This window comes from Bactrocera dorsalis, chromosome 3, assembly GCF_023373825.1.
Source record: "Bactrocera dorsalis isolate Fly_Bdor chromosome 3, ASM2337382v1, whole genome shotgun sequence".
NCBI classification, from domain to species: domain Eukaryota; kingdom Metazoa; phylum Arthropoda; class Insecta; order Diptera; family Tephritidae; genus Bactrocera; species Bactrocera dorsalis.
In genome coordinates this window covers 71721952-71745866 of record NC_064305.1, presented here as the reverse complement: position 1 = coordinate 71745866, position 23915 = coordinate 71721952, and the positions used below count along the sequence as shown (strand labels likewise).

The 23915-nt window shown below is 37.6% G+C and overlaps 1 protein-coding gene across 3 annotated transcripts in view; it reads left to right on the top strand.

Moving 5' to 3' along the window:
- LOC105227312 (semaphorin-2A) overlaps positions 1–23915 on the top strand; it is a 201284-nt gene that overhangs the window by 8416 nt on the left and 168953 nt on the right. For all 3 annotated transcript variants that reach the window (XM_049450765.1, XM_049450764.1, XM_029550632.2), the window contains exon 2: positions 2995–3955. In XM_049450765.1, coding sequence (XP_049306722.1) covers positions 3766–3955 — 190 coding nt within the window. In that variant the 5' untranslated portion in view covers positions 2995–3765. The remainder of the gene's footprint in view (positions 1–2994; positions 3956–23915) is intronic.

The window sequence follows — 23915 nt, the reverse complement described above, 5'->3', positions numbered from 1 at the left end:
GGAAACACCCTTATAATTTCTCCACCGTCCATATTTTGCTGGATTCCCTTTCACATCATTGCTTCTTTAATTAACCCTTTCAGCCCCAAAGGACTTTTTAAACGATGTCAAACATATATAGAAGTTGCTTATAAGCAACTTTGGGGCTAAAAGGGTTAATCATGATCATGAAGTTGATCTATAAGATGTGTATTTTAAAGAAGTTTTTGTGTATTTGACTTTTTAAACGAAGTCAAACATATATAGAAGTTGCTTATAAGCAACTTCGGGGCTGAAAGGGTTAAGCTTCTAATTAGGCCCTAATAAAGTAATTAAAATATTTTTACCTGTAGAGATATTTAAAAACTTTTAGAAAATATTATCATTGAGAACATTTTTGAATTATTATTTAATGACCAATACAAACGTCATTTTCATTCCCAATTATCTGCGTCTGATGTTTCCGCGCACTTCACATCATTAATTTACTTTTATGCTCCTTTCAAATTTAACACCACTTTTCATACCTACAATTTTTACTCACATAAAAAACGCTTAATTCTTTGTCAATATTCATATAATAAATGAGCTTTCCACCTCTTCCCTCATATATATCTGCTCGCCCACTGTGCAGTCCATCGCGGAAACCACCACCAACCACTGACAGCCGTCATACCAGCTGGCTTGCGAAATAGGTTCGTTCGCTCCAACTCCTCGCATTACCTGTCATTTAGTCTGTTAATTCGTTAGCGTGCTCCAGCTGCGACCACGACGAGAAGCTGTCAATTTGCCAAATATTTGATGGATGCGGTTGACATCCGCCGGTGGTCTATGGCCACCGACTTGCGTGTCCAATAATGATTAAAAATGCGGCTAACTGTGTGAGGGAAATTGTCTCCTGCTGATTGCAAGCGTGACAACTTGAGTTTTAAGTAGAAGATGAGAAATTGTTTCGAGATTTGAGGGGGTTGGTTATTATTTAAGACATTTTGGGAGCAATCTGGATATTTTTGTATAAAAAATTAAGTGAATTTTTTAATATTTGGAATAATCAGAATGAGCAGCAAAGTAGGCTAAAGACTTTTAACATGATAAGTGTTACTCAGAGTATGTTACTTTTATGATCTAGGTCACAGCTTTACTGTTTTCTAATTCGTATGACATCTCAAATTGAGTCTCAGAAATTGAAAAAGCCATTAATATACCCTTTTTAACAACATTATACCATTAAATTATATAAAGCACTTGTTTTTCTATCAAATTCCCTTTAGAAAAACAGCAAAAACAACTTTAGCATATCTCTCTACTGAAAAAGCTCCATAAACAGCTGTCAGTTTGCCATTGTTATTGTGTAAATGAAGCTGTTTATAAACACACATAGCCACACATATATGCAACTGCAGTTATCCACTGTGTTTTGCCGCATAAGTATCAACAAAAAAATGCAAGTCAGATAAACGGAAAAATGCAAATTCAAATGTGCTTCGCCTGTGTCACATGACTTTCGTTTTAAGTATGTGTGTTTAGCTTTTGCATTTGCGGTTGAAAATATTTTCCTTCTTCATAAATGTCATCGCAGAGTTATTCTTCGTATTTTATCTGCTCAGCAAAGTTTTCTGGTTTATCTGCGACTGTCAAGTGTGTTGAGTTGACTTAACAACGAATTGCAAGCCAGATTGTGTGGTGTTGTTGCGGCTGCACAAATGCAATTTAATTATATTAGTCTAAAAAATAGAGCATTGGATGCTCATTTAAAAAAATAATAATTATATAAAACATATATTTTAAATAAAATGCTAAATATTTAACCTCAAGGTTTTTCATGGTGCTAAGGTTTTTGTTAATAGCACAAAATAGAAGAGACAAAAAACAATGTGTTCGACTAAAAGGAAATGAAATCGGCATTGGTTGGGCTATCAGTGCCTTCAACGTATTTTGCTATTTTTACCTTCGGCAAATTTTTTGGAGCGCCATTCTGTGCAATGTTACACATTTCAACGTAATATTCATAAACCCACATCCTGTTCCCACAAATAATGCGTTTATTGAATATAGCGTTCTCAGTTTTGTTTTCAAATATCTCTTTTGGGATCTATACTCGACGTCGTTATAAAATGTAGGACCTTTGGTACATGTCTAGCCTTGACATACTAAACAAAATGCTTGGGTCGATCTATGAGCGATGCTGAAATCCTCAGCTTTGTTTCTGATGCCACCGCAGGTGGACGGACGACATATCTGCAATAGTTTATAGGCCTACGTAGCTTGGATTCTATTGGAAATACAAAATTCCTAGCGAACTCTTTGTTAAATTCTCTGTTCATCTGCCAAACACGCACTGTTGACATTGGAGATCAAACATTACATTAAAACGGGCTTTACCAATCTTGGAAAGCGCAGAGGGATCTTGACGTCGTTCAATTTTCAATTCTCTTCGTTGATAAGGCTAAATTTATAACACAAACCGTTCAGGTTTATCAATGTGGCCATTATCTGAATATACCACCACAAAAAGTAACTAATATATCGGAGTCAACTCAGATGACCTAAGTGGTAAACCAAAAGGCTCATTTCTAGCTACAGGTACCTGTATATAAATTCACTCTCTACTCGATTTGGATTTATACAAATCGATCTAAAATAACGCTTTAATCGAGCAGAGGCCGGTTAATTGCTGAATTAACTGCCGTGCGAAAAGAAAAAAAAATTTCTACAAATTCAATGACATTAAATACTAATTCTGTTATGTATTTGGTTAAAACTAAAGAGTAGATTGGATCAACAGTTATAATGGAGATTTAAAACCACTGCTGTGCCGAAATTTATCACAAGTATGATGGACTCCTAACCGTCATTGCCTACCGGAATTAATCATAATTACTTATAGTTCGAGCTTATTAAGCTCTTGAGCGAATATTCCATAAACAGCTTGAAAACATTTTATTAAAATTGTAATTTCCATTCAACATTTGATGCTAAAATTAATTTTAAAACTTCTTTTCTCATTTCTTTTAGGCGCTGGAGTGTCAAATATTCAACTAAAGTGAGCAAGAGAGAGCAACTAAAAAGGTGAGCACGAAAATACATTCGCAATTTCAATCGACATCAAAGTGTCACATTGAGAGTGTAAAAGAGCAGGTCAAGTGCCTACTGGCAACTGCTCGAATTGTCCATTAAGAACAAAAGTGGAAAGCAGAGACTAGGAGCATAAGGAGATAAAACGAGTAGCACGAAAAAAGAAATTGCCGGAGAAACAAAGAAATTGAAAGTTGAAAACTTCAACGAAGCACTTTAAGGGCAATTCACAACAAAAACTAATTGTTGTATTTGTAGTTGTGTGAAAAATTTGTTGAATTTTTTTTTGCAGTGTGAGCAATCTGTATTAAAAGCAGTGTAAATTGCTGGAAAAAGGTGAAAAACAAGCCAAGAAAGGAGAGTGAGTGCGAGAGGCAAGTCGAAGGACAAACAAACAAAAGTGACAAAGTGAAATTGCACGGTTGCAACGAAAATAATAAAAGCAAATGAAAGAGTTGCAGAAAACTAAATAAACTGCAATGTAAAGAACTTAAACACTGTCGCACACTTATACACTCACACGTGAGCGCCAGTAGAGCGAAGTATACAAACAACAATAAAAGTGAATAAAGTGACAGCGAAATTGTTGTAAAATAAAAATAAGTAGTGTGTGTAGCGTGGAAACATTTGTTGAACATTGCCATATAATAATAACAACAACAACAAGTACCGCCAACCAAACAACGAAGTAGCCTTGCGGCATACTGAGCAATGGCAGCAGGTGCAAATGTTGCTGCCGCTGCTGCTGCAGCTGCAAACGCGCAAGTGGAGCAACAGCATCGCCTGCAGGCACAACCACAAAGACATCAACGGCACCAACCACAATGGCTGCTGGTTGCCGCCATCATATTGACACTGTTTACCGTGTCCATTCAGGGCATTACCGAGGAGCTGTCACCAGGTAAGTGCACACAAAGCGTTAGCATAAGCCCCTCGCCACCCCATGTTGAACCCGCTGCGTCCCTCGCCCACATGGCATTTAAATATAATGGTTGTGCAATATATTTTTCCTCGCGTCATGTGTGTCACTTCGGATACTTTTTGGTTTGGTTACTCATACGCCCCGTCGCACATTCAATGAACTGGCAGTAGTAAAGTTCAGTTAAGTGAATGTTTAAAAGAATTAAAAGGCATAAAAATGAAATAAATAATAACGTGCCAGCGGTAAGGTAGCGAGGCTTTGTTGGTGCAACCACTGAAGTGCTGAATGTAGCCCTTTATTTGCACTTTAGCTGAAAAGCAACGAATTCGGCACTTTGTAAAAGCTGCACTAAAGCATTTTTTCATTTTGCTGCTGCAGGCTTCAAACTACCGTTTTGCAACACTTTTCACCTATATTCGCTTGTTTGCAGTGGCATCTGTCCCCACTTTACTTGACATGTGTCGTTTGGCGTAGGTCGCATTATTCATGATTTCTACTTAATGGCGCTGTTTGTCCCAAATATCGGCAGTTTATTTTTATCTCTCTTGATGTACTTGTATCGTTTAATTCTACTGACATTGTAGGTTGTTAAAGATCTTGCATGTTCTTCTCTTCACATAGCAGTTAAAGCAGCTCAAGTAAAATAATAAACTAAGTAAAGGATTTTAAAACATTCATAGTACTCAAGTGTTTCCTAATCTTCCAAGCACTTGTGGTTGCAATGTGTATGCTATTGATAGCAAAGTCCTCCAAAGAAGTAGAAATACTCTACTCTCAATGAAAAAATAAGATTTTAAATTCTAAGTCAGCTTCTAAAAATGAATGAAATGAAATTATTTATAAAGTGCGCCGAATGCGATCAAATTTCAAATTTCATATTGTTTTGAAACATGATGAAAAACTAATAGGTTTTCTCCCTCGCATCTAGTGTAAAAAAGTAGTTCCTTCTTTTACTACCTAATTTCTCCTTACCAAAGAGTTACTTATAGTCCTTACAATGTCCGTAGGGTAAAAAAGTTAAAATTTACCGTTTTATTGAATATTTTAGAACAATGTGTGCTAATCGAACAAGAAATCTAAGGATTTCTTAATTTTTCATTCATTTGAATTTCGTTCGGATAATATTGAGATATTTTTAAACCCGTGGAATTTAACCCGGCCTGACTGAAAAAAACTCCATTTTTGATATAATATACTAAAATAGGCTCTTGCGCCACTAAAGCATTCCAATACCTAACATTATTCGCCATTAACTTGTTAAAAGCCTCGGCAAGATTAACTTTCAGTGTTTTCAGCGAATTTCGGTTTCGACAATATATTCAAAAGGCCGCTTCTTGTCACTTTATTTTCTAATTATGTGTTTGATGAAAGTAGGGTCTGAGATCTCCCGCCAAACTTTTTGCTTCGAAAACAATCAGCTGTCAAAAATACACAAATCGAAATACGGAAATCAAACTTAACACTAATGTGAAAATTGGTTACTAGTCGGGGAAAAACATGTTTATACATACATATACTTAGATAACAGTATGTCTTTGGACACAACTGTGAATGGATATATGTACACATGTATAAAGGGGATCAGTCCGAGTCAAATTCATGGTATATTGCATTGGATACAACTATGAATGTATAAAATATTTCATTTCGGATCAGTATTGTTCATATAGTCTATTCTAATGGATATACATATTGATAAACTTGTATAAAGGGGTTCAGTCCGGGTCAAATTTGATCATACATCATCATGATTGTCTGGTATTTAAACGAAAATTTCAGTAATTTTTCGGTAATCTTTTGGCTCTATTTCTTTTGAAAGTTCTGCTTGAGTGACTCCCAGAGATTCTGTGAGTTTTTCGTTTATTTGGCAATAATCGTCATCGAGTAATGATGGTAAGGTAAAGCGGATGACGCAGCAAAACAGTATCAGTCCAGCATGCCCGGAGTATTAGAATACTGATCAAGTAACGCCACATATATATTGATCAATCTGGTTGTGATTCAATATTTCAAAATGATATCATAATTCCTTCTAGATTGTAATGCATCAATTTCGTCGGCGCTTTCTTCATAGTATAGGTGGATATTCAAAGATGTTTTGGTAGATGGTTTTTCAATAAAATTTTCTCAGTTTTTCTTATCTAGGTCCCATTCTAATTGGCATGGTTGTCTGTGTGGGCAATATACCGATTATAACGATATTCATTTTCTTAAATAATATGACTATATAGTCTTCTGCTTCAAAGTAGGTCTCAGTCTCGGCGATTACTTCACCATTGAAGTCAAATTTCACTCCAGTAATCATTATTTTAGGATTAAAGGAGACAAAAAACTTTGAAGCCAATTCTTGGAATTATTTTCATTGATTTGTAACATGATTTACCACATTTCAATTCTGAGCTCGTTCTCTATGCGGATTGGGTTCTGTATTTTGCATTCCCATCTGAGCTTTCCATTTCCATTGAGCTTTGGTAAACCCAATTTTTTATGGCAATAAGTGCTATGTTCTTTTAAAAACTCTACATTCTCAGCCCTATATTATTTTATGAACATGTTTACGATGTTCAGCTCCTCATACATAGTTATCCACTGGTTTGACAAGTGTAGCTTAAGGCTCACATTACTTCGTTCCAACAACCGTTTAAGCAATGCTCCTCTCTAAAAATATTAGGGTATGCATTTCAAACCTTCCTTAGTGTCACTTTCACGAACTTCGTTGCTTTACGATTCAAACCTTTCCAAGTACGCTTTGAGAAGTCATATACAGAAACCATCTATGGTTTACAGAAGTCTACCTTATTGTGTCTTTAAACTTTACTTTTGACTCTTTATCCGCTCTTGCATTTATACTTAACATGTGTACTCAGGCAATCACACCAAAACAAACACTTAATCAACTCCAAACAACACGAAGACACTTGTTTAGTAAAATTACGAATCTGACAATCCAAAAAGACTACATATGTATGTATATGTACTCGTATGTGTATAAAACCAACAAACTTAGTCATAAGTACACCACTCCAAAGGGCACTCAAGAAATTAACTTAATTCTGAATAATGTTCACACTTGTCGCTCGCATGTGACACCAAATCTGAGTGGAGCAATTCATCTTGCCAGCAACAATTGTCTCCAAGAAGAAGCATGTGACTGCTGTCACTCTGCGACGCTGAGCATGTTATTGTCTCCATTGCGGCTAGATTGTCATAATATAGCAACCCGAGAAGGATACTCTTAACAAACCACTAATGAAAGTTACAGCCGCACATCAGCTAAACCGCAGCCGTCTGTCAAAATGTGAGCTCCGCTTCGCCCAATTGTGGAAGGGGTTGGCAGTCGGCTTCGTTGATGTGCCGCTTGCGCCGAAATAACGCTGACGCCGAGGCTTTAGCTATCTATTATAATAAGGGTACTCATTAGCTGTGCACAAATTATGCCGCAAACGGGAAACTCAAATCGAATCAAGTGAAGTCAGCAGAAATACAGTAACTGGCTGCGGTGGAGAAACCGTTTTGCATATACTTATATATTGTATATATTTATTTGTTGTTATATACAAAACAAATTTTTGACGATTGTCAAAATTATGACTTGGCGTCGAAGCAGAAGTGCCTGTGTAGTGCTTAAGTACTCTTGTGTAAATGTGTGGGTGTGTCAGAGGGTTGGAAATTTACATTTTCTCGAATTTAAATACAATTCAAATGTTGAAATGTGTATGTATATGTGCCTTACAGCGAAAGTATCAAGTTAATATTCCTTGTCTAAATAAAATAACATTATTTGCAATTATTATTGTTTAATAAGTGTATAAGAAGACACTTATCCTCTCTCTGGTGAAAGATGAAAGCGGCAACCGCACAGACATTTACTTCTGTGTCTGTGCTTATGCTTATGTAAAGTAAAAAAGATAAATGATTTATGAATGGTTTGCCAGGGAGGCCATTCGAGGCAGACATAGTACGGGGAAAATTTTAACGCAGTGGAAGCAAATTGAGTAAACATTGGGTTTTAAAAAATTTAAAGAAAGTAAATATGGTTAACGGAAGAAACGGAGAGTTATTCTACTTCTAAAGCTATAAAAAGGTGTTCTCAGGGGTAAGAACCTTTTCAAAAATGTAAAACTCCAACCAAGCTGCCAAGATGCCTGAAGACACATCTGAATAATTCAACTTTTTTGAGTTTACAGGATATGGCGCTGAGGTTAAGATTTTAGTTTTACAACTAGTCTCAAAAATCCTAACAGACCACAAAACAAATTAATGTCGAATGGTAAAGTGGTCCAATAATTATTAATCAGGCTTTCAGGATCTCCGAGAAAACTTAGAACAAACCGCTTTGAAATAACTGTTATATCCTACTCAACGTCCAGTGTGTTTAAAGTGGGTACCTATTGACGCCAGCCTTACTCCACGGTGCTTAAAAGCGCAGCGGATCAAATGAATGTGTTTATTAGCGTCCTGAAAATGCCAATCATTTTCAGTTCCAATTGGCAGTGTGGAATGGACCCAAGGTAGGTTTCGAGGCTTATCTAAAACCTCTGCCGTACTTAAGGTCCAGCATCCGGTTGCAATGTAACTTCATATTCAGCTGACAAATTGTCAGTTCTTCCCGCATTCGGGTTTTAACCGCAACCAGCACGATACATCTCGAGGGGCCAGTGCGCATGAGCAGGTTGGAGCGAACTTCAATGTCTCCTGCTCCCCGTAGTACCAGAATTAAGTTTACGGTCGGACTTTGTATCCGAAACTATTATCACACCATCCACGCAAGAAGCTAACCCTAATTCTCAGTTAAACCCCTTCGCCTCCTAAGCAATTCACGCGCAATCGATCCTATCTATTCATTATTACAACTAGTAGAGATCACACTACTAAAATCTAAATATCATCACTCCAGCTAGTCCCCATACCACCCAGATTCCTAATTTTCGAGGTTTGGGATAAGCCAAGTGGTATTCTAATACTAACAGCGGGCGATCTTATGGTCTTCCTGATGCCAGAGAGTTTTTAATCATAATTCTATTTACTCTTTGATCACAGTATTTTCCATAAATGTCCAACTAAATAATTTTTCCGATATTTTTTGGGGTCATACAGGGTGCATTCTGTTCAATTCCGTTGAAACTGAAAGTATTTAATGTATGATGTTAAAAAACAGACAGGGAACCCGTATATTAAGTGAGACGATAAACCCATTTCATTTTCTGAAAACCATTCGAACCAATGAAACATACATACATTGTCAAAATCTTGTTTCCAATGTGGATGAGTTGAAATACTTCTGAAATAAACAACCATTGAAATATCTGTCTGCTGGATATCAGCATTCCTTGACCCGCTCTTAGACACGGCTTTTATAATCGAAGCTGAATGGAGAAAAAAGTAACTCTGAGCGAGATAAATTTGCAAGCATCTTGAAGTCCACCTTAAGTTAGCAACAAAAGATGTTATATTATTCTTAAGACCAGCTGGATCTAAATGATTATGATTATGATGAAAAATAATCGAAAAATTTGTTGCTTAAAGGTAGAGGTATTATCTGCAGCTCTTCTCGGAAGGTCCAGAAAACCCACTTCTTTAAAAAGTATAAAATAATTTCTTAGTCTAGGAAATTTGTAATCTAAAACTATGTTTTGTGCATTGAATCCTCTTCGAACTCATATTCGTAGAAATAGATCTATACCTATCAACATTCTCTGTACCTATGTATTTCTAAGCTTGCTGTTTTATCATATTTGGCCACGATGCAGTAACCGCCAAAGGAAAATGCTATAAAATCTTCATCCTGTCAAGTAAAAAAGCAGCTTCATCATCGCAGAAAGCCGGTATAGCTACAAGAAGTGCGAAAAATAATATTTCCCTAAAGAACAAAAACACGAGAGAAACATACACACACTATGCGAGTGCTTGTAGCTGAGTGTGCGAGCGCGTGGAGTCTATAACACCAGACGAGTGAAGCTGGCAAAACCGAACGTGCAAGCATGCCAAATCAGAAATCCTTACGCTTCTATGCTGCTTAACGCTGCTGTCAAAATTATAATAAGATGCTTCATAATCAGAAATTTTCAATTTTCCATTTGTTGCGCAAGATTTGAGCAAAGCCAAGAAAGTAGGGAAGCAAGCAAGTGTGGCCGGGACACAAAAGCTGGCGGAGTGAGGAAGATTTTCTTTAAAATACACGCACACACAAGCATACTGAAACATAAAGTAAGCACGTTTTACGCTTCTCCTGCCACCCAAATGAAATATCCTGAAGTGGGTTAAAGCAGAATCATAAAAAATAAGCTATCAAAATGAAAAGCAAGAAATAAGCGTACAAGTGAAAGTGATTGAAAAGTCAAGAGGGACCGGATTTGTGGTGAGAGGTACTCAGTCCATAATAAGTATTAAAAAAATAAATAAATAAAATATATGAAGGAAAATAAATAAATACAAATTTATACTTTAAAAGCATTGCAAATTATCAACGAGCCTACAGAAAAAATGCCGCATTAATAGAAATACCAAAATCATTACATACATTGCGGCTCCTTAAATGAAGAAGGACAAACTACTTTGCCAAGGAGCTGCTGGCAACCAAAGAAATAAGAAGCAACAGTCTCAGAGCGCAAAAATACTTACATTGGCACAAATGATAAATTGACAAATTTATTTGGGTCACAGTGCGAAACATTTATCATCATTTGGCCAGTGTGTTGGCTCACAAAAGTATGCTACTTAAAATTGTGCGTCGCCTAATGTACTTCAATTATAATGGGGATGTTGAGTAAGAGAGTGAGTCAAATAAAAGGCAAATATAGCATACGACGTAAGATTAAAGGAAGTAGCAGAGATGGCATCGAAATAATGTTGAAGTTATCCTCTGCTTCTACAATGAAATTACTAATTTGTTTATTTGTGATTTTTTTCTAAGCAAATCAGTTCGTTGAGATCTGTAGTTTATCATTTACCGATGACATTCTTTATTTTTTGAGGTCAGAAAAAAGAAATGGATTTTCACAAGGAAAAGCTGGTGAGAGGATGAGTCTACGGTGAAGCATTACTAGAATGAAGTGTAGCAGAAAGAGAAAATAAAAAAACTTTATATATAGGCATTTTATACTTTAGAACACTCAACAATTTCCATAAGCCAAGGACAGGTATTTTATATTAAGTAGTGTACATATACTTGTATATATAGCTTCTTTTTATCTGCTTAATAACACCTCTACGTACAATAGTTGTCGATTAAGTAAACCAGAAAACCGACATAGCCATTGAGTGCTTTTCAGGACTTACGTTCCTAAACAACTTGATTCCATCAGTATAAGTGTCGTTCTTATATGTGACCGACTTTTCGATAGCCTTTCAATTTTATGTATAGTAAATCAAAATAGCCGAGAATTGGAGATCTGCTATACTATAAGAGCCCTATTCTTCAAAAGTAAGAAACGTAGTAGTAGAATCTATAATAAAAGGTCTAGTAAAGAAAAATCCTTTATTTTTGCATTATATTGAGAAATTTATTAAGCATATTTTTAGTTATACGATTTTGGTGAAAAATATACCGTTGTTGTCATTTGGAGGTTAATTTCATAGAAATATTCGTTCTTTTTGTAAAACTGGGCATTCGATTTTCATAAGCTTCTCTTGAGGTAAACTTTTCAATACCAAAATCGTTCGCCATAGACGTTAACAGGAAGTAATCACTGAATTGTAATGTGGATGCATAAAATAACCCAACTGGGCTCCTGACTCTAGCCCTAGCCAGCTTTGTCAGTTCATTTGCTTTATCCAAAGATTGTCGTTTTTAGTTGGAGATCCGAATTAAGAATTTGGTTGTAGACGAGGAACCCATGGTAGATGGTTTCCTGCCAATAACACCAAACACACTGCAAACTCTTCCTGATAGCCAATCCTGGTTTGGATAACGTTTTCACCGGCTTCCCCTAATTCGAACACAACTGTTTTCACTTGATGTTCTCATAAGTTACCCACTTTTCACAAGAGGTAAAGATCCCCTTCAGAAAAGAATCAGTTTTGTTACGACTTTCAGATGAAAGTTCGGTCCATGAGGTTTTTTACCTTAACTCGTGTTGTATCCATATATTGAGCTCATTTTTATCCAACCTTATTTAATTGACTTAAAATGAATTTTTGTGTAATAACCGAGAGTAACAATTTCCGTTATTATACCGATATTTTCGATCATTGCTCTGGCATCTTAATATCAAAATTACAGGTACCGTTTCCACGTAAGCGAAAGAAAAGCGCATCACTGGTTTTTACGGTATCCGGGGTATAGATACTGTTTACAGTCATCTCGCTTTTGATTTCGCCTTCATCCATGAAAAATTTTAAAATATGGACTATATTATATTATATATTGGTTCACAAATATTTTTTTATACGTAATCGTACCTTTCCCATGCTACATTGTGTAAACCAATGCCACTCACACAACGCAGAAAAAAAATACTAAAACCATATATTTGAAATAGAATACATCTCTCTTTACTAGGCCTGCTAACTTTAAGAGAGATTAAAGCACGTGCAAGCTGTCTACGTGTCTTCTTGAAAGATCACTTTCTGAATCTGAAATTCATCTTTGCAGATCATCGTGCAAAAATAGCTTTGAGAAAGCACCAGACGAAGGACACCTTATTCCACCAAGCTTTTTCTAAGCTCTTATAAGCGCGCTCTTTGCACGAGCGCTACTTAAAACTTCGGCTATGTTATATCAAAGGCACCGGCCACTTTAACTACCGTATCTACCACCAATGACACACTGTTGCTTATGCCGCTGCATGACTATATGGCGCATAAATCTATTAAGCCGAAAATTGGCATTGTTATACATTAATGCCGTCATAAACTAGCGCAGTTTCCAGTGCAAAGCTACGAAGTTCTTCCCATCTCATACTACTCTTCGTACAATCCAATTACGCCTGAACACTTTTAATTTTCTTCCGCAAGCATTTCGGTTAGGCATGGCGCACCGTATGTGACTACTTTTTTGTGTTTCCTAAGATGATGTACAAGTACTGCACAAATACATGGAGAACATTTGCTTCACGTTGCCTATTACTTGCTTCGTCCTCCTTCCTACAAGCGCCAAGTTCTACGAACCAATGTCCTGTCTTCATTTGCTGCTTTGCCTTTCTGTTCATCCAGTCAGCTTTGCGGTTATAGGTCACGGGCAGGATTTCAATCAAAATTATATTTGCAAAAATGAAAATTAATGCGTCTTAAGGTTATGCGGGTCGGTCGTGTTGTCATGACACTTGGCTGTGACAGTTCCACTGACAATGCCCATTATATGCATTAGGACTATACTTGAAAATACACTTCGTCGCTACTGCGGTCGCCGTCGCACAGGCCTTTTAGACTGTATGTGTGGAGATATGTGTCTATGTATATGTGAGCATTTAGTGTCCTTTGTGATTGCATGCGCCTACTGTGGACCGTGATTGCGGCCAAAGATGTGCAGCCGTCTGTTAAAATACGCTCACGCTACAATGGGGAAAAGGTTAATGTTTAGAAGCTTATTGAATTGAATATTAACAAAGAGTAAATTGTAGCCATTCATTATAAATACTCCATATATTGGATATGGGTTTGTGTGCGAAGGCCTCTAATAGCATTATTCGTAAATAATAAGATTTATTGTGATTTTTTTTTTGGTTACAGTTCATTTTTTTTGCGCAGATTTGCATGAAAGTAAGGAAGATAAATTTTAAAGTGTGAGTGAGGAAGCTTTAAATTTTTGTGTTCAAGTTTAATATATCTTTGTTAAAAGAAAAATTTTGTGGTCCAATTTTATAGGATATTGGGCAAATGGTTTTTGAGGTGTCACAAGTAGGTTAGATTAGGTTCGATGATTGGTGCTTGGACTACTATGTGCAGTGTTTTGAGAAATTATAAAAATAGAAGCCGGCTAGTGGCCTTGTGGTCAATCCACGTATTTTGCTGTTTAGCTTATTTTCACAACAGCTTGGTGGGGTATCTGAGAGTGCCAGCTTCCAAGTGTTTGAGTCTTAGGCCTGCAATGATGAGACAATTAAAAAGGAAGTTATCCAATGTTTCCACTTAGTATTCCTCCATTCAGCTTCAGCATCTGGTATCCTGTAAGATTATCAACCTTACAGTCTGAACTCCTATGGAGCAATGGTCCTCTCAACTAGGGAAAGGCTAACCTTACTAAGAGCAAAGATCTCAGTGGAACTTTGACGATTGGTCTTGTGTAAAAACGATATTGCAACATCACATGACCTGAAGATAGCACAACGTTGGCCAAGCTCCCGTGAATCTCATATATCAAGCAGTAGATCATACAAGAAGAGTGTAGCATCGACCCGCTCCCAATTTACTGATAGTGAAATGTCTTACCATGCCACCTTTACAGTTACCTGCGATCTCCTATGGCCTGGAACCCATACTATTCTTACCAGATGCCATTGATGACCAGCCTTGATACTGCCGTCGACGGCTTTTTCCATCTAAGCCTTAGATCAAAACAATGCGTTGATCAGCGCCCCAAATAATACATACTTTTTGCAAGTTTTACTCGATTCCAATTGGTCAGGTGGAAGGGAGACCTTTTCCACCTCCACTGGAACTCGATGTTGACCTAAAACCTCTGCCGTGTTGTGGGTCTGACTCCCGGCCGCAGTGCGACTCTACACTAAACTGAATTTTCAATTCTACCTGCCTTTAGATTTAAACCACAGCCACTAGACTGCTCCCCATCATATCAGATTTAAGTCTCCGTTCAGACCTCGTAGGTTTTGCTACTACCAGTTGAGCACCCATCAAACTCAATGACTGGTGACATTTGTCGCTTGAACTTCGAATGTCTTTTCATTAAAAGAAATCGCACTCAAAATCTTTAATATCACTTCAAGCGGAGGATTTCGAGGCAAGTGAAATAACAGACATAGGACATTCGATTTTAGTCGCCTCTTACGACAGGCATACCAAAAGGCTAGTCTCATCGCCACACTCTCTCAGAGTGAGAGCTGCAACTTTGGCCTAAAAAACACTATAGTCAAGAAATCTGAAATTTAATTTTATATAAAGTTCCTGACAATGTACCGCTTCACAAACATTTTCCCATGCCTTGATTCATCTGTAAAGAAACTCCCTGTCCCTCTGCTTCGATAGCTTTTACAACTTCTTCCTCTGTGAGCGAAGAAAAAGCCGCCGGACTTTGGTTTGGCTACTCTATGATCTAAACCATCCGGTATGAAGCCAAAGTCAGCGAGTATTTTTGAAAATTCAGATACATGTTCATTTAGAAACCCAGATTAGCTGGGTCTGTTAGCAACTTTCGCAGCCATACGAGGGCTGCATCGTACATCTTCCGGCGATATCTATGGACACTATGTACAGAATGCATTAAGTGTCATGGTTGGTATGGACCTCAGTGCACCACATGTGTTGAGGTACGCCGTTCATTGAACGTTCTCGAGTTTCGTTGTTAGTGTGGTACACACCCCTTAAAACTTGACTACGGTAGAGGACCTCATTCGAAGAGAGACCCCACCTTTTACCAATGATAGATTAACAATGTTATAAATTTTGGGTATCAAACTACTACTACAAACTACAAACTACTGGTTACTAAATGTAATATAGAAGTATTTCTTAAAACTAACTATATTCTGAAAACAATAATCTTAAGGATATTTCAAAAATATATATTAAGACCCAAACGATTCGAGAGTAATATTTTGAAATCCCTTTTCAAAAGCAACTCTTTAGTGGGGTATTAATGCCGAGCATATCTTCATTAATTAAGCATCAATAGTTTCCGTAAACGTAATCGCCTCGCTTGAGAAGTTTAACTCGACCGAGGTGATTTTTATTAATGACAATCAAGCGAATAAACAAAATGCCTGCTTTCAGTTTAATCATATACTCACAAACATATAAATGGCTATGTATGTAAATAGGTAAATAAGGGGCGCCCGCACTAAATGATAAACGATGTGATGGCAAGAATTCCATAGATTATTAACTTTGAAGGTGGAAAATGAAAATAAATGAGATATAAAGATGAATCGATAAAGACAAAAGGGGATGCTGCTGGGCACAAAGCGAAATAACCAATAATGTCACTGTAATGGTAGATCTACACTTACGAGTATACGAAAAGGTAAAAACGGGCCTGGAAACCCCAAAAACCGCAGCAAGTGACAGTAGAACAACACTTAAGTTATTATTAATAGTCGCACGGCAGTCGAAGGGTCTAAGTTGCGCAAATATATTGAAAACCAAACTAGTGGAATTCTGTTGTCTTTTGTGAATCCCTTAACAACACACACCGAGACATAAACAGTAATAGCTGAGGGTCATGACCGAAAACAAAGAGCGATGCTTCGAAAATTATAAATTTCCTTTGTCTTTTCTAGAAATGGGTAAAATGAGAAGGTCGCCACAGACACACATATATATACTGCTTTGCATGTGTGTGTATGCTTCTAATTTATTTATGTATATGTGTTGGACATTTTAGGTTTGCCATTTGCCCTAATGAAACGGAATTATTAATAACGCCTACAAAGCTAAATGAATTGCAGTGAAAGTGGAAATTAACACAAACACACGAACACATGCACACGCAAACACATTCAGACAATCACATACTGACTACACAATCAAAGGCGCAAAATGTCATTTCGATGAACACAAAGGTGAGTTTTAATGGTTAAATAAGAGGGTGTTAGGGTGTCAGGGTTGCTGCGACTCTGTTAATAGTGAAATTAAAAATTAGTAGAAGCACCAAATAGACTTCACACAAAGCAAAATGCGCAATGAAATGTCAACAGAAATTTAAAATTTCCAAAAGCACGAAGTAGTCGTTTGTCTCGTGAACCCACGACCTTGTTAATGGTTTGAACTATTATTTTGACATTTCTTAAGTACAGTAATGTTGATTAATCGTGAGGCACGTGACTTAGTTGACATTTGGCTTTCACACAAAAGACGGAATATGTAAGCCATTGAGAGGAAAAAGAGTACATGAAATATTACAAAACTTTAAAGAGAATATTAAAATAAATACAAGTAAGGTAGGGCTAAGTTCGTGTGCAAGCGAATATTTCATATTCTTGCAACTTGTTCCTGACTCAGAAATACTTCAGGTGTCGGCAACGCTTCGTTAAAAAAATGTTGCGAAAGAATTCAAAATTCATGGTTCGGCAAAATAGAAATTATATGGGTCTAGTGCAAGTTTTCACATTATAATATCCATTTTAGGCACAAAGGTGCACAGTTGCCTGAAACATGCTCCCCAAATTTTATTAAAATAAATCACATATTCGCCAAAATATGCGGTATAAAGTTCGCCGGAAATTGGAAAATTTTCCCTTTCGGAATATGGGGGCTAAGGGAATTATTGGTCCGATTCAACCCATTTCTGACATACTGGGATATTGTTATCAAAATAGAAATCTCTCCGATTAACCAATATTTTCGATAAAAACTTTGTATTCGGAACTGGGGTCACATTTTCAGTGTCTAGGGACTTGAATGGTTTCGGTAGAATTTGAACAATTTTTCGGCACCATGTGGCACACCTCAGAGGCACTATTCGTCAGAAGGTTCATCTCTTGCGCCTTGGCACGCCAATCGCTCAATTTTTATTGCGATGCCTATATAACCTCTATATTTCTATTGTTAGCCTATTTTTAAATTTATAGAACTTTTATTATTTTTCAAAAAACCGTTATTTCCGTTAGACCAATCATCAGATTTCGCACTATCATATGTTGTGCCAAAAGTATTGTTCTGGGAGACTTTTGATTTTATAGCTTAGTAGGTTTATGGGATATGTATCTACATTAAACCATTTAGAGTGAAGTCCACGCTCCTTTATTGTATTCGATAAATGACTTTTTGGGCATGGTAGGGGTTCGATTACCTTAACGAACAAACATGTTCTCTGTATTTTGTCAAGGAACACGTGTTCGAAATTTCATTACGATACCTCAATTTGTTAATCAAGTTATTGCTTGCGCGGACAGAAAAACAGTCATTCAGAATTTAACTCCTCTTTCATCGTGATCATGCACATTCATTGACGACACACATTTGATCAATACTGACCCGGACTGGTGAAAAAATTACTTTTCAGGTCTTTGTAGGGGTGGCCGGGTTTTTTTTCAATTTTGATGTGCAATTCACCAGATTGTTTTGACATCATATTCGTAAACCTACGCTTTGTCACTACGAATGATGCATTTGATAAATGTACATTTCTTTATTGCAACCTTTGCTCGATGTCGTTTTTGCAAAAGCTTCAGGACTTTGGACTTTTTGACATGCTTAACCAAAATGTGCTGAGACAACCCATAAGGCCTTGCTATCTCTCTGATGCAAAACACTTGTGCTAGCGACGAAGTAAAGTACTTTAAATAAAAGGCGTTTTGAAAGTATTCATACCCTGAAGAAAATTTGGTTGTGAACTAAGTAAGGAACAGTTTGAACCTAAAACTAAATGCCTAAATCGAACAAATGATCTTGAAGAATTCAGCTCGCTGAAAAGTTTTCTAAAGGCTTTTGGCTTGTGTATATTAGAGCCAAGAACTGGGAGATATTTTCTTTGTGCTTTTCGAGATATCAAGATTTTTGTTTCGATTTCACATTTCACACTTCACTTTCTATTACAACATTTTCTTGTATTGTGCTGTAATTTTTCTTATGAATAATATTAAGCCTTTCGATATTATCTTATAATTGTAAATCTTGACTTCATCAGCTCTGCTCAGATTCTGTAAATGTTTTCTTGGTAGAGCATTTCGACCGTATTGTGTTGAGGAGTATGCTCATGCCGTTCGTATTTGTTATCGATATTCTCCTTTAGATAGAAGCATGGTATAAAATCCTATTATTAATATTACGTTTTAAATTTGATCCTTACGTCATCGCGTTATAAGCCAGATTAATTAGTTGAGAGTTCCCATTAATAAAACCATCCTTCACTGAAAACTGCGCATCAGAATCGTCAGGACGACTACTGGTTGCAGGAGAGTTTACATATAATACCTTCAGCATAGCCCAGTTGGTAGAGCGGTTTGGCAAATACCGACTACATGATCCCACCCTTCAACAACAGCCTTTTAAATTGCCGGCATATATTTCAAGCTGAGGGTTTGCTATTGCGAAAGCCGCGGAGTTGGTCTGTAATGCACCTGCAGGTTATTCCACAGTTAACATCGTAGACAGCCAAGCAGCACTCAAGGCAGTAATCTCGTATCGCATATCGTCCAGAAGTGTCTTGGGAAGCAAGGCATTAGTGGACAGTGTTGGGAAACCCAGGCACTGTCACGACGATCCTTACAGAAACTTGGTAAAAAAATCAAAACCCGATAATACGAGCTACGTGGGTGCAAAACTGTAAAAGTTATGTGCAAAACGGGAGATTTGAAATACTTAAAATTCCCATTGACACTTGATATATGGTGGCGACACACGCCGGCAAAATGGGGCTGGCACGGTATGATACACTAGAGGTGTAGTTAGTGCGGCCACAACATCTGTTAAAATTCGCGCCAAGCGCAGGCATAATAAAGAATAACCACCCATCTAGTACCTAGTAACTGAACTCTAGCTTGTATCGGAAAGGATCAAAATTAGTCTATACGCGGCTCATAGGCTTAACAGATTAATATAACCTAACCCTGTAGCAATATTGAAAGGAAAAATGTTTAAACCAGTTTTGTATGAAAGAAATTTTTTAGATATACATAGCTATTTTCTATTACGAGAAACAATTTTTTCAATTAAATAAACCACGAGTATACAAAAACCCACAAAAGTGCAATTGAATAACCGAAGCATGCGGAAGCTTTCCGCGCACCTGCAGCTTTGCAATTTATTGCCAAAATGGTGTGACGTTCAAGGTAGCTGGCTAGCAACCAGTAAGCCAACGCAAGTGCTTCAGACGAGCCAATAAATCCACATTTCACACTTCACAGAAAGCAGCTCTGCAGCCAGGATACGCTTTTTAACGCGATGCCATGCTTTCGACGCTTTTAAAAGCTCAGTGTTTGGCAAGAGCGTTTTTTTTTGAGTTCCATTTTTTTTCATTTTATTTTATTTCTTATATTTTTGCAATGCTTTATTTTGTTTATATATCAGCAGACTTTTTATGGACTTTTTGGGTATATATGCAGCGCACTTCACCCGCTTTCCACTTACCGCTGCTTGTTTTGTAATTTAATTCGCTGTCGGTCTAAGCCAATAATTTTCCTTAGACTGCATTGGCATTTTTCGATTATTGGTTTCCTTTCATTTGATTGCACATTGCAAATTTTGCACCTTTTTTGCGCGCCACCAGCTTCACCTCGTCATTGCAGCCGGCAGCCACATTCATCTTGATGGCAGCCGGTAAGTTCACACCTTGAATCAAGCGCTACTCGTTTTTCTTCTTTTGTTAGTTTATGCAATTTTGTACTAACGGTACTCACGAAAGCGATTTTATTATTTCACTTTTTCCTAACTATTTTGCTGTTGACTTACACACACACACATCTTTCAGTTTGGCAGTCGAAAATTGCATTGGCAAAAATGCAGTTGGCAACGCGACCGAAGCCACTGGCAGCCAAGAGCCGCATCAACCATACTTACACCCAGTTCAGGGTAAGGTAGTTGTGGGTTGTGGTGTATAAGGTTGATAGTCAGACAGTTGGCGCGCGCTGGCAGTCGGTGGCAAGGCGTCGGCAGTGAGCTCATACATTTTGCTGAAGTGTTTTCTACTTGTCACCAATTTCTCACATCGCAAAGAGTGTTGGCCACGCTCACCGTTAGCTGCCGTCACCATTGTCGTTGCTGCCAAATCGTTTGCCTTCGAGTCAAACAGCAACAACAAAGCCCAGCGCGTCCAGAAAATTGAAGATGAAGTGACAAATAGAATGCCGAAAAAACGTTTGGAGAGAATTGTAAAAAATGCGCAAAACTAAGTTCTGAAAAATTCTAAATTCTATTTACTACCGTGTGCCAACGCTGACGCTCGTTGTAAAGCAGGTTGTGCGATTGTGTGTGTGTGAGTTTGAGTTGGTTTAGGTGCGACAACGGTGTTCGTTTCTTATTTCCTCTATTATTTTGATATTTCATGACAAATTCACGCAATTGTCAGTTGAAAGGCAAACTGCTCTTTGACAGCGGCGGATTGGCTTACAATCGAGTGGTAGCCGAAACTAGAGTAAAGTTAAGTCTTTTATATTCAGAAGAAAAAAAGAAACAAAAACTGAAAAAATTTTTCTAAATTTTGTTGACTTGACTACTAATTTATATATGTTTTTGTATTCGCCATAGTGTTATTAAGAAGGTTCCAAATACCCGATATGACCCATCCGAATCTTGCAGAGATGAACGGCTGCTTCTATTGTGATGTTATTCATCTCCTTCTTCTTTATTGGCGCAGACAACGCTTATTCGGTTATAGCCCAGTCTAAAACAGCGCACCAGTCGTCCCTTTTCGCTATTTGGCGTCCGTTAAAGGTTCCAAGTGTAGTCAGTTCCTTTTTTACCTGGTCTTTCCAACGCAGTGAAGGTCTTCCTCTTCCTCTGTTTCCCCCGGGGGTTACTGCGTCGAACACTCTCAGAACTGGAGTGTTTTCAACCATTTCTACGAATATTCTTACAATTAGCTGAAAGTTGGTAGAGCACGTGGAGATCTGTTTGCATGACATCTACATGTAAGCTATAGCGGTCCGTTCAAAACAATATGTTCGGAGATTGTACAGGGTTTGACCGAAAAGTAATAGAACTGATTTTCTGCCGCCACGACTGTACTTCGGACCGACTGCACATCGACTGGATTCGGTAGAGGGTGTTCCTAGCTAGCGAACGAGCGGCTGGTCAGTTATCTCCGAGTTCCTGGACAGTCAGGTCAAACATTTTCACGCGACGTGTTTCTGTGTGTGGTGCAAACCGAAAACGCAGCGTTCGTTAGAGCAGAGATGCACGATTAAATTCTGTGCGAAACTCGGTAAATCTGCAACAAAGACTTTGGATATGATGAAGTAGGCTGACCCAGATATTGCTTTAACAAGAAGTAGTATGGTTCGGTGCACCAGGCCTTTTGGAGTGCCGGAAGAGGTCGCTGATGAATGAGCAAATCCAAAGTGAAAACGCCGCTCATAGTTTTTATTGACATCAATGGCAACGTCCACCATGAATTTATTTCTCCTGAACGAACCATCAACGCCAAATTTTACGTGGAAGTCCTCAAGAGAGTTAAACGAAGGGTCAGTCGGGTCCGACAAAACATCGCAGGCGATTGGAAGTTGCACCACGACAACGCTTCGACTCACACCGCCTTTCTTGCAGCTTCCAAAGCTTCCGCAGCCGTCCGACAACCCAGATGTGGCTCCCCGGACTTTTTTTGTTTGCTTGCATGAAAAGGCCTGTGAAAGCCATGCATTTTAAGACGACAGAGGGGATCCAAGCAGCATGCACTGAGGCTTTCCAGGCTATTCCGAAGAATGCTTTCCGTGACGACTTCAGTTCTTGGAAATCGTACAGGCAGCGCTGTATCCACGCAGAAGGAGCTTATTTTGAAAGTTTTTAAAGAATTGTAACGATAGGTTCGATAAATTTTTTTAAATCGACTCAGTTCATTCCGGACAAGATCGCTAGCTATGCCTCAGTTAGTAGTTTCTGTTAAATTTGTGAAAGACAACTTGTTTGCAGTGCACCACTTTATACATAGTATAATTTTTTTGCTTTAAATATTCTGAAAACACTTTCTTAAAGTATAAGAAACTCGTATTCTGTCCGCTCAATCGTTCAACTTCCCACTCCTCTCGTGTTACTATTTTAAATTGTTTTCTTCACTCAAACCTCACCTGCATCGCATGCGATATGCAAAAATATTTCACTTTTTACCAGACTACGAATCGCCAGCCATATGTCTGAGGCTGGCATTCCAATAAGTCTCTCACTCCTTACGTTCACTCGCCTCTAACGATTTTTGTGGACAAACTTGCCGTTGGTCAAAAGCCGGTAATAAATTATGGTGAAAAAACAATGGTAGAATAAATGCAAAGCGAACAGAAAGGTAAATAAGAATATGATAAATGTGTTTAATTACTCGTTGGAGTTGTTGGAGAGACAGAAATTCAGAGGAGAGTGTTAGAACGAGCAAGCAGAGAGAAGTGCCACATACCGGTCGAGCTGTTGTAGGGAAATATATTGCATTTAATTGGAAATTTAAAATGCAAACAATTTGCTTGACTTAAACGGTAAGGATACATTACACAAACGGAGAACGATATGAAAGGACGACAAACTGTAAAGCGATTAGGTAAATAAAATGCAGGTGGAAGTGATTTTCTATGAATTGCTCGCATGTGGATTGTAGAAAAACTAAATTGTTGAAATTTGTTTTCTAATCGATTTTATAGACCTCAGATACTTACTTGTTTCAGGTATTTATTATTGAAAGAAATTTTTTTTTAAAATGTTTCCTTCAATGTTCTCCAGTACACGAGGTGTGACTACAATATGTACATCTGTTAAAGAACATTTCCATATCACTTTCATCCTCAACTCATCGACACCAAAAAATTTTTATCCAATATCACTTCACTTTGCTCTCCAATTATACACTTTGCAACGCTGTGGACCGCCATACCCAATTATATAACCTCAAAATATGCAACAAACCAAAACAGAGAAATAAAACACAACCGTTATCTCCATGCTGGTGTGCACTTAAAAATGCTTTGTCCCAAAAATTATTAAATTACAATGGCGCTACTAAAAGGTTTCAACCCCAAACATGCATTTCATGCACCTGCATACATACAAACACGTGTTGGAGTAGCTCCGGACCGAATTTTGAAAGCAGCATGGAAATTTTGTCCGTAATAAATGGAGTATCTATTAGAGAAATAGCATTATTCTGTAATGGAAAGCCATTAATGTCAAGTCGGTACCGTTTATAATAATC